At 42.5% G+C, this 12,071-nt stretch overlaps 1 protein-coding gene across 1 annotated transcript in view; it reads left to right on the forward strand.

Annotated features, from left to right (window-relative positions):
- Positions 1 to 12,071, forward strand: part of ADGRF5 (adhesion G protein-coupled receptor F5) — a 41,175-nt gene that overhangs the window by 25,610 nt on the left and 3,494 nt on the right. Inside the window, exons 11-20 of the mRNA XM_031066665.1 lie at positions 1,725 to 1,958; positions 3,318 to 3,482; positions 3,614 to 3,832; positions 4,086 to 4,304; positions 5,531 to 5,683; positions 6,901 to 7,097; positions 7,679 to 7,858; positions 9,308 to 10,678; positions 11,636 to 11,677; positions 11,777 to 11,836. Of these exons, the coding sequence (XP_030922525.1) occupies positions 1,725 to 1,958; positions 3,318 to 3,482; positions 3,614 to 3,832; positions 4,086 to 4,304; positions 5,531 to 5,683; positions 6,901 to 7,097; positions 7,679 to 7,858; positions 9,308 to 10,678; positions 11,636 to 11,677; positions 11,777 to 11,836 (2,840 nt within the window). The remainder of the gene's footprint in view (positions 1 to 1,724; positions 1,959 to 3,317; positions 3,483 to 3,613; positions 3,833 to 4,085; positions 4,305 to 5,530; positions 5,684 to 6,900; positions 7,098 to 7,678; positions 7,859 to 9,307; positions 10,679 to 11,635; positions 11,678 to 11,776; positions 11,837 to 12,071) is intronic.

The following is a 12,071-nucleotide window of genomic DNA, read 5'->3' on the forward strand; positions in this document are numbered from 1 at the left end:
ACTGACTGAAGTGATTGTACCTGACTGGATGTTCTAAGTGCCAGGCTTCATTTTCATATCAGGGAGATGGTGGTGACTGCATGGCTATGAGGCCTTCCCACCCTTTTGGCCTGGTGACTGGAGGCTGTAGTTGAATTTGTCCTTTATGCCCTTGCCCCCTATATACACATGACCTAACTAAATCAGAGCTCAGAGTTACAGTTTTGCATGTTTAGGGATTTTTGAAAATCAGTAATAGGTGAACTGGTGGCATTTTTCTGGGAGGATCTATCAGGGGAATTAATATGGATTATCAGAGTTTGGGCTTAAGCTTCCACTCTGTTCATGTCTTTGAACCATGAATTCTACATTCAACTTCAATTCCAATACCTGAGACCAGGTATTTGGGCACATGTACGTGAGGTAGGAGTAGTGGATCCAAAATTCTTCGGTCTGAGGATGCCCTGAATCTGGGTGTTTCCACTCCTGTGTAAGTGGTCTGCTCATTTGGCTATCCCAGTGGGGAAGGAAAATCCACATACTTAAAATATGTGGGAAATTTGGAGCTCCTATTGCCAATCTCAAATCCAAGCCTGGCTGCATCCAGGGGACTCATGCCTGAGAGAGTGGCTGATAAAGAGAAAGGGACCTGTGGGTCCTGGTCAGCGGCAAGCTGAATGTGAGTCAGCAGTGCCCTGGCAGCCCGGACAGACAGCCATGTCCTGAGGGGACATCAGGCACAGCATGGGCAAGGGAAGGGATTGTCCTGCTCTGCTTTGGGTTGGGGAGACCTCACTTCAAGTCGTGGGGGCAGTTTTGGGCACCAAAATACAAAAAAGTCATCAAGCTTTGGGGAGAGTCCAAAGGAGGCCACAAGGATGGTGAAGGCCCTGAAGGGGAAGCTGTATGAGAAGGAGCTGAGGTCACTTGGTCTGTTCAGTGTTGAGGAGACTGAGGGGAGACCTCATTGTGGTCTTCAACTTCCTCATGAGGGGAAGCAGAGGGGCAGGTACAGATCTGTTCTCCCTGGTGACCAGGGACAGGACTCAAGGAGCTGGCACGAATCAGGGAGGGTCAGGGAAGGTTTTGGATAACTGAGAAAAGTTTTTCACCCAGAGGGTGGTTGAGCACTGGAACAGGCTCCCAAGGGCAGTGGTAACAGCACCAAGCCTGAGAGCTCAAGAAGTGTTTGAACAAAGATCCCAGGCACATGGTGTCACTGTTGGAGTGTCCTGTGCAGGGCCAAGAGTTAGGCTCAATGATCCTGACAGGTCTCTTCCAACTCAGCATATTCTGTGATTCTGAGATAAATACTCTGCTCTGTTTGGCAGTGCCTCTGAGCAGCTTAAGAGCCTCCACTCTGAGGCCAGTTCTGGTGGAGTCTACCCTGGGCACCTCTCTGTCATCTATTCTCTGTAGGAATCTTTTTACCATGACATACGGCTGCCAGAAGGACTATGGGCTGTATACAGATCCCAAAACCACCTACTCAGCCGGATTTGAAGTATTTTGGTCTGAGAACACTGATCTCAAGTGCCCATCAGCAGTGAATCCTAATCTAGATATATTTGGTGCCAGGAGTTTCAGAAAGCATTCTGCAGGTGACCTGAGGATACATATTGATCAGCAAGTAGCAGAGCCACTGCAGAGCAGGGACATGTGAAAAACTACTTCCAGCTGTGGAAGTAGTTCCTAATTCCAAAATAAAGGCAAACTCAGCAAAAACTGTTGTTTATGCTTCACAGGTTCCTATAGCTGTGTATTCATAAGGAATGGTCTGTATCACACAGAGATACACAATGGCACAGAAACAATATCTGTCTTTCCACTTAATGTCACTCCAAACTTTGAGGACATCGATGTCACATGTAACAGTCCTGAAGTGCAAGCAAAGGGTGTTCAGCTGTCCTGTTGCATTGACAGACACTTGACATCACTTAAAGTATCCTGGAAATTAAATGGAACAATCAATATTACAGGTAAGATTAACAAAATGTTGGCTTTCACCTGCTAGGTTTGCTCACTGATCAAAAGTGTCCTCCTAAGTGGCTGCCCCAAAGTCCTAGGATGAATACAGGGTATCCTCCAAAGTGGCAGGGGGAAGGACAGACTCTGTATGTGTTGTGCAGGTGCCAGTGGGGTTTCAGGCATCTCCATAGACTGATGCCTTAAACTGTGCCATCCTGGATGGAAACAGCTGCCTGGACCAGCAACACACCAGCTTCTCCCAGAAAGTTTATTTCTGCATGGTCTAATTTTGAGAGCAGGGATGAGTGCATCAGTCTGTACTGCTATCTCTGGAATCACCCTTGGGGTACAAAGATCTTTCATGTACCACATACTGAGATTTGGCAATCATGAAGTACAAGTGCTGCACTGTGAAACAGCTGCAATACGGATAAATATGAGCGCTATTTGTCTCTCCACCCGTAGCTGTGATACTTCACATACCAGTTGAGTCAGAGGCATTCCGTAAGGCTTTCCAATATACAGTTAATAAGGCACCAAGTAAATGTGCTACAAAGAGCTACAAAGTAACATTAACAGAACTGCTCATACACGTCTATGAACCATCACCCTAAACGGTCTATTGCCCCTCTTAATATTTTATGAATATGAAGTAACTGTTTATTGTTAACTATTGGCCGTAAATGAAACTTTGCAGAAAGCAGGACAGCAAACTGAGATAAAATCTTCAAAGCTCATGCATGCAGCCACTTCCTCAGAGGACAGTTACCAGAGTGCAGCAGTGCTTGCAGGGAGAGGGGATCCTGGCCCACTGCAATGGGCTGTTTTACCCCTCATTCCCTGTGGCCAGGCTTTCCCCCAGGAATTCTGCTCTGCTCTCATGTCAACTTTGCTGTCAACTGCAGCATGGGACAGCTTTAGTGCTCGCAGCTAAACCAGCACTCTTGAGATTTTAAGTTGAATGACTGTCAAGTACCTCCACATTTTTATTTCAAAATTAGACAGCATTAAAATCTGCAGTGTTTATTCCTGTTTTACTTACCTTTAGTCACCCTAAATACCACAGATTATGAGGTTAAACTTAACCAGAATACTCTTCATTTTGATTGACCCTGAGATTTCCAAGCAGTGTGGCTGCGTTCTGGCTGGTTTTGGCAGGAGGAATCTCAGCACAGAGCTGTGTGCTGCCGCTCTGTGAATGTTACCACAGCAAAAGGTTTGAATGAACTTCAGTGATGATGAGTTAAAAGTGCCATGATGTCAATACATACAAACCCACAAGGGTTTCCATGGCTGGAGTAATTGCTTGTGCTTTCCAGAGGTATTTTTGGGCATCTGTAGCCCTTCAAACAATGTTTATTTCTCCCTAGGAGTAACCATCTTGAGTGGAAACTGCACTGGATACCAGCTCAACATCAGTGAGTCCCTGTGCCCCCCTGAGAAGTCAGGTGCAGTGACCACATACACGTGTGAGATGGAGACCGGGCATGGAGCCAGGCGCGCTCGAAGCATTGCAGTCACGTACCTGCGGAAAGGTGAGGGGCAGGGACTTGTCACAGAGCAACAGCTCTTTAATGCACAGATGGCCTCTGCGGCACACAGAATTTGTGAGAAAATGATAAAAAGTAACTCTCACTAATGTGACTTTTGTCCTGTGTTGTCTCAGCCCACATAACAATATCTTCAAGCACAAACTCAACAGTTTCTGAGGGACACGGGTTCAATGTAACGTGTGAAAGTGATGTGAGCAATTATGACAGCATCAGTTGGAAAATCCAGTCTGGAAATGACACAAAAACAGTAGACTGTGATATGTGCATCAAAAATAGCAAATTCCCAGCCATGTCTGTGCTCACAGTGAAGTCTGCCTCGCAGGACTGGAGAGGTGAGTAAATCTGGTCTCATTGGCTACAAAGGCAATGGAATCTCTGTACCAGATCATTTATAGCATCCCGAGCCCTGCAAATCACTATGCAGCCTGGCCACAATAAATAAAAAGCCCCCACGGTTAAAATTTTAAGTGTTGGAGAACACCAAGGCTTAATGTTGCCAACTGTATTTGTTCATCATTCATGACCATGCAAAAGCTGAGGAGCATTTCTGTTGACTGAGACATGGTTTTGTATCACTTCTTTTAGGCACCTACATCTGCACATTCTCCCAGAAAAACCTGGACAGTTCTGCCAACTTTACCATCGAGGTAGTTTCCTTGCCCCTGAAGCAGAACATCCTGATAGACCCCATTGAAACATCGATACAGTGCCAAGTGCCACACGCCCTCGAGTGCTGCATAAGTGCGAAGACTGTGAGAGACTACAAGGTTACGTTTGTGGTTCAAGAAAATGAATTTCAAGTTGGTAAGACACAATAAACTTGCAGAATCATTAGTTTCACTCTGTGTCACAACCCAGTCTCTGGGTTTTTTGTTTTCAGTCAGGTCTGTGTAAACAAGTCGTGTTTACTGCTTTCATGGCAACCCAAGAGCACTTCTGAGGGTGCAAAAAAAAAAGAGAAGTGGACTTCTTTTAGGATGTTGAGCATGCCTGGGGAACATGTCTAGGATTAATACTGAAGTCGCTGCTATAGTGAAAAATACATAATAGGTAAACTCAACATTTGGTTTGACTTGCCAGACAGGGAGAAGTGAGCATCCTGACCCTTCTTCAGATTGGAAATTGTTGAAGTCTTTTTATTTGCTTTTATCTTCCATTCTGTCACTTTTTAAAATGAATACTGAGAAAATGTTTCTTAAGAAAATCTACTAATTATTGAAAAATGTTGAGTAACCCATTAAGAATGCAATTAAAAAAAAACTACTCCATTTTTTTTGAAGATACAGGGAGCACATCTTTAACAATACAAAAGCCTATGCTTCTATGTCTTCCAATTTAGGGCAATTCTGCAATTCTGCAACTTCCCTGACATGGTTTTATACACTGTAAGTTTTCAAGCAAGTTGCTTTTTATACACCAGAATTTTTTGAGTGAGTTATAAAACTGTTACTTAGAAAAGAAAAAAAACAAACCAAATACAATCCATCAAAAATAACTCAGGAAACATGCAGGAGCACAAAAACAACAGGCTGAGTAGTAAAGCAGGTGGAGACTGAGGAGGCCTTCAGTAGCTAAGAAAAAGGCAAGGATGTCATTGGAAGAGACTGCAGCTGGAGACCCACCCTCAGGCACAGGCATTCTGAAGAGCAGTGGAGTGTGGCACAGATCCTGAGTTCAAAAGAACCATGTAAGAACAGCCAAATACTATTCCAGCCTAACTGAAACACCTGTGATAAAGGCAGGAAGAGTATTCTCAAAAATTATTTTCAAAGCAAAGTTTGGTCACTGCACAGTTAAGAGGGTTTGGGGAGGATTTGCTCACACAGCAGTAAACGAAAAGGTATTGATCATGCAGCAGCTGCCAGATTTATTACAGAGGGGCAGATCAGCATACAGAGAGGGAGCTTTTTCACAAAGGAAAGTTATTTTTTTCTACTACCCACAGAAAATAAAGCATTGTCAAGGCTTTCTGCTGGTTTTAATTGGCTGACCCCAAATCTGTGTTAACCTGTCTTCATCCATCCGTACAGAGAAAAGGAAAAAAGACAATTTGCTTTGCTACATGTACAATCACACGGAAAAAGAATGCAACAAAGAGAAAAAGTTCATGGCATATTGCAAATTTGTCAACCGCATCGGACAGGGAGTTGACAGTGAATATATAAGACTGCACTTGATACCTGGTAAGGAAAAAAGTTACTGCTTATAGCTGCTATATAGGACATTACAATATCTTTATTAAATCAGGTGCCACAAATTCATCACCAGTGACATCTAACAGAAACAGCTTTTTGTTATCCAAGAACTTTTTTCTCCTTTTCTCATGGGAAATTTTTACACACAGAGGAAAATATCAGTTTTTATGTAATTTAAAAAAAAATAGACAAGATGCGTTGTCTTTGCTGTATTTGAGAGTGGACCCAGTATGTTCCAAAACAGTGACAGTTTAATCACTACTGCAGGCTGCACCACCAAGCTTCATCCACTGTGTTGAAATGTGGTCATGCAGCTTCCAGCTTCCTTGCTAACAATTTAGCAAGGATCAAAGACTGTGGTGCCTCATCAGGCTCAGGAGGACAGCCTGTGGGAGTGCATTTCCACTTTGAACACAAGAAGGGCAGCCTCTGTGAGGTGCTGCAGAGACCAGGGCAGCTTCCAGTCAGCTCTGCGGGGAATGTTTTGCAATTAGAATTCAGCATTGCTAAATCCAGCTTTGATGTTTAGTTCTGACAAGAGTTTGGATATTTCAGCTCTTTTTATTCTAAACTGGAAAGGAAGAAATCTTGTACATCCCCCTGATGCAGAAATGTTCTTTTTTCCACAGCAGTGGTACCTACAGTTGAATCACTGTATCTGCCAGATTTCACTCTCTTAGGCAATAAATATGCAGACACTTTAATTACTTTAATCACTTTAATCAGCAGATACTTACTGATATGACTAAGCCAATCAAAGACAATTAGCAACACCCACGGTTCATCAAAAAGGTGTTGAGGCCTCACTATGAAGGTCTTAATGAATTTCCTGTTAGTGCTACAGCAGTACTGAGTACCTTAACAGAATAAATTTTGTATTAATTATTGTTCACTTAATGTTCAATATAATCCCACTCCAGCTCTGTCTAATCCTGTAGTCTAACAGATAAATCTAAGTCTTTGGGTGTTGGTTTGTTGATTGGATTCAGTACTCAAAAATCGGAGCTTTATTAGATTGCCTTTTTAATTTCCTGATTCATAAAAATAAGGAATGTGCGACATATACACCCTGAAAAATCATAATTAATGAAAACAGTAAACTGAAATCCTAATTTAAAGATCTTTGAACAGACCACAAATTTTGTGGAGGAAATTCATTCATCTTCCTACTTCTTATTTTCTATCTCTGTCTCCTCTCTCTACAGGTAAGAAAATTTCCTGCTCAGACAGCTTGGGCACTGGAACAGAAAGGGCCATATTAATAAAGCCATGCTGTGATGTAAAAAATCCAAAAGGTTTTACTCGAGGCAATATAACTTACCAGTGCATCAACAGCTCATGGAAGGTTGCAAGGAATGACTGCCTGTCTGGACCAATAAACGACCTGCTGAGTGGTGCTGAGGTAACCCTCATGGGTCTGTGGAGGTTGGGCTGGGGAGCTGGGTGGGGAGAAAAAGTAATGGTTGCATGATTTTTGCTTATCATAATCTAAGATATATGAAGCATTTGAAAGTTTCTTTTTAAAGATATGGAGAATGTTTGGCTTTATTTACACCAGCAGCAAAAGAGCCGAGGTCCCTCCCGGGACACAGAGGGCCTGAGGCACTGCATGGATAATGTCCATACACATGAATGCTCTGTTCCCAGGCAAGGTGACCTTGTCCATGGCATCCATAAGGAGCCGTTCCTGGCCTGGAGCGTTCCCTGAGCTGTGCTCAGGCACAAGCCCAGAGCATGTTACAGAGCACACCAACAGTGAGGCTGTAGGATTAACTCTGGACCACTACCCAGCCTCATCTGTAGGCCCTTCCTACAGTGCCCATACCCTTGACCACTGCACTTGACAAATGGGTGCCAGGCCTTGATTTTCAGCCTTGGTATCATCCCACAGTGCTTTTCCCATCCACAAACCATCCAGAGTCACCTTTATCTCAGCCAGGTTAGAGGATTTCCTATGTGATGTGCTGTTATCTTCTGTTCCAGTCCTTGGTCAGCAGCCCTGAGGCAAAAGCTCAACTACCCTCCTACCTTGCACAGCTTAAGGAACAGACAAAAAAGGAGCTAAGCACAATAAACAATTCTTCAGCAAACCTAGGTGCAATTGTTACCATCCTGGATATGGTCTCCTCTATCCCAGTTGAGGCAGAGGAGGTCCCTATGCAGGTAAGGCTTTATTTTGTCTTATCTACACCTACCAAGCCCTTTGGCCCCTTTTGTCAGAGAGGATGATGTTTTCCCTGAAGTTTCACACTTGCTTAGGATCAAGATCAGGACAGTGTTAAAGGAATGAGATGAAGTGACAGCAAAGATACAGAGAAGTTTATGAAAACTCAAAATTATGAGGACAAGGAGTCTATGCATGAAAGACAAGCTGCTGTAAGCTTAGCAACTAGAAATATTTTAGGAACACATAGATATCTCCACCATTCTAAGACAGGAAAGGACAAGTGATGATGGAAAAAAAATTGGACATGAGCCAGCAATGTTCTCTTGCATCCCAGACACCCAAACATGTCCTGGGCTGCTTAACAGGGAGTGTGACCAGCAGGTGGAGGAAGGTGATTCTGTCCCTCTACTCTGTTCTGGTGAGATCCCACCTGGAGCACTCCATCCACCTCTGGGGTCCACAGGGCAACAAGGATGTGGACACGCTGGAATGGGTCCAAAGGAGGGTCACAGAAATGGTCGGAGGGCTGGAGCAGGTCTCCTGTAAGGGCAGGCTGAGAGAGTTGGGGTTGTCCAGCCTTGAAAAGAGAAGGCTCAGGGAAGAACTTACTGCAGCTTTTCAATACTTAAAGGGGACTTATAAAAAGGCTTTTTAGCAAGGCCTGTAGTGACAGGACAAGGAACAATGGTTTAAACTGGAAGAGGGCAGGTTTGGATTATGTATTAGGAATGAATTGTTTGCTGTGAGGGCAGTAAGGCACTGGAATAGATTTACCAGAGAAGTTGTGGATGCCCTAAACCCTGGAAGTGTCCAAGATGAAGCTGGATGTCCCTGCCACCTGGAAGGGGCGTTGGACTGGATGACCTTTAAATGTCAAAATCATTCTGTGATTCTATGATTCCATGAGTAGAAGTAGGAATAGAAAAAAAAAGGGTGAAATAGGAATGGGGAGAGTAAATTCCAGGAACCATGATCAAGCAAGGAAAACAAGTTGGCTGTAACAAATTAACAAAAGAAACCTTAGAAATAATTGGGAGCCTTGATTTTGAGGTCCAGAGGAAAAGCACTGCTCTTCTGACCAGAAAAGTGCAAAAAGGTTTGATAGTCGTAGATAGAGAGCCCTACATGAGACACCAAGAAATCAAAGACAGCACGAACACTGAGAAAGAAAGGAAATAAGGCTGGAGATACCAAAAATGCCAAATAATGCCAAAATACCAAATAATATATAAAAAAATAGTCACACAGCTCTGCTTTTGGAAACCTTAACTTGCAAAAAGAGTATGCAGAGGGTTAACGACAGAAGACTTGACATGGACTGAGCAAAATAAGAAAATGCTGGGCTTTTTCAAAAGGCATTTCTAGGACCATGCATAAATTACCATCAGAAACAACAATTAATTGTGTGGGATTTCAGTAACTGCATTATTCTGTTATTGTTCCAGAATTTCTTATCCACAGTGGATTTAATTGTTGATGATTCCACAACTGCAGCTTGGGAAGACCTGAATAAAGAGAAGACACGACAAAGTTCTTTGTTACTACAGTCGGTAGAAAATTTTTCCTTGCGCCTCCAACCAGTTAATAACACCATTCCTTCTGTCTCTGCAAACACTGTTCAGCTCCAAGGGGTAGTTGTTAAGGAAAATAACAACACAGCTTATAACAAGGACTTCCGCAGTGCAGGAAACCTCACAGTCAACGTGCTCATTAGTGAAACTGAAATCCAGACTCTAACCCAAAATTCAACCATTGTCAGTGTGATGTACTCAAAACTTGGACATGTTTTGCCCCGGAAAACATCTGAATATGTGAATGGTTTATTGATAACAACAACTTTGAGCAGCAACAAAAGCCAGAAGTTTGATATTAATATGACATTTGCAAAGAAAGACTTGTCTCTAAAGATGCCCAAGTGTGTCTTTTGGAATTTCACACTCAACAATCACAGGGGGGACTGGGATAATCATGGCTGCACACCCACAGAGTCAGAAAATTATGTCATTTGCTCCTGCAATCACTTGACATCATTCTCCATCCTGATGTCACCTGATAGATCCTCTGAGCTAATCTTTGAAAATTATATTTCCTATGCTGGCCTGGCCATTTCAATAGTGAGCTTGGTGGTCTGCATCATAATTGAATCCTTGGTCTGGAAGTACGTGACAAACAACACAACCTCCTACATGCGCCATGTCTGTATTCTCAACATTGCTACATCCTTGCTGATTGCTGATGTTTGGTTCATTGTCACTGCCTCCATCACTGATCAAAACCAGCAGATGAACAGAGACATCTGTATCATGGCCACCTTCTTCATCCATTTTTTCTACCTATGTGTCTTTTTCTGGATGCTGAGCCTGGGCCTCATCCTTTTCTACAGACTGGTGTTCATCTTACACAACACGAGTAAGACTGCTCAGAAGGCAGTGGCATTCTGCCTGGGATACATGTGCCCCTTTGTCATTGCAGTCACCACCATTGCTGTCACACTGCCAAAGAACAGTTACACAAGAAAGGATGTCTGCTGGCTCAACTGGCAGGACAGCAAAGCTCTCCTGGCCTTTGTCATACCTGCCTTGATCATTGTGGCCACGAACTTGTTCATTGCCGCAGTTGTTATAATAAAAATACTTAGGCCAACTATTGGGGATAGGTCAAGCGGGCAGGAGAGGAAATCTCTGTTTCAGATTGGCAAAAGTGTGGCCATCCTGACACCACTGTTAGGCCTCACCTGGGGTTTTGGCCTTGCCACCATCATCAAAAACAGTCATCCAGCTTTCCACATCCTCTTTAGTCTGTTCAATGCTTTGCAGGTGAGTTGTGCGCATTTTTGTTTCCTCTATTATGATTTAACATGGAGACATTACTGCAGTGCTATGCTTGGCAGGGCATAAGAGCACCAGGGAAAAGCTTAAATTTGCCTAACACATCCTTATTCCAAAAGGGCTCTTTGGGAAAGCCATTCCAGGAATTCAGCAGTATTTCATATTCTCAGCTGCCTTAGCAGATGTGCCATATAGACAAAGCTGGCCTAAAGATAACTCCCTACTTTGCCAGTAGTTTTGGGATCAGCTTCACTGCTGAAGACCAGGAAAACAGCCCTGTTTATGTTCAGGTGGGCAAACTTCAGCATCCCTGTTTCCATTTATACTGCAGCTGGAGGCATCATGTTATGCTTTTTTGGCTTTCAGTATAAACCTCAAGGAAGTCACCAAGATCAGCTGAGAAGTACTAATGATAAAGAGAAGAACTGACAAAAATATATCCTTGAGAGTTTTCAGTCAGTATGACTTTTGCCACATATTTAGGTGGTCAGTAGGATCCCAATACAAGGAAATTTCTTAAGGACAATATAGTTATGTGTACTCTCTCTTTAAAGAGAATTCTTAAGATTTCCCATTGTTAAGAGTGGCATCAAAACTGTTTTCTTCAAACCAAACTCACTGGCCTTTTTCTTGGAACCTACTAGTTTGTCTGGAGGGCACAGGTAGGGCACATCTTCCATACACACACATTCCTTTTTCCAAATACATTTAGTGCTACCAAACTATCTATGTCAGTTTGTAGACCAGATCAACACAGAATTTAAAAAGACCAGGCCTGGGGAGCTGCCAAATGAGCAGTCCCTATGTGATAAGCAGTTAGAAAAATGCTCTCTGTCAAAGAGTTCAAAGTTTAAATAGTTTAAATGGACAATGTCAGAGATATTTATGAGATATTGAAATTAAAGATTGCTGTCATCAAAATGAATGTAATTATCTGTCTCCTAGGGATTATTCATTTTGGTGTTTGGGACTCTCTGGGATAAGAAGGTAAGGATTCCAACTATTTCTTACATTATGTCAAAATACTGTTGGAATTTGAACAGAATTTCTGTATTTACTGATTTACTAATTTTTTTAAACAAATAGATACAAGAAGCCCTGTTGAAGAGGAATTCATCATCCAAATGGAGTTCACAGCAATCAAAGGTTAGAATCTTGACCTAAAAATGTATTTCAGTTACTGCTGAGTAGTCTAATTTTGTCCAGTGCACTTTAAATTCTGTATTATTTATTAGAACAAATCACAGAGGATACTAACAACATAAATATGATTATATCCCCTTTTTAAAAGTTCATTATTTTCACTATAATTGGTAAAAAGTGAGAAGGCAGTTAGAGAACATTTGATTTAAATTCCACTAGAAAGAAACTAGAAAATGTA

Source organism: Geospiza fortis, unplaced genomic scaffold (assembly GCF_000277835.1).
Source record: "Geospiza fortis unplaced genomic scaffold, GeoFor_1.0 scaffold98, whole genome shotgun sequence".
Classification (NCBI taxonomy): domain Eukaryota; kingdom Metazoa; phylum Chordata; class Aves; order Passeriformes; family Thraupidae; genus Geospiza; species Geospiza fortis.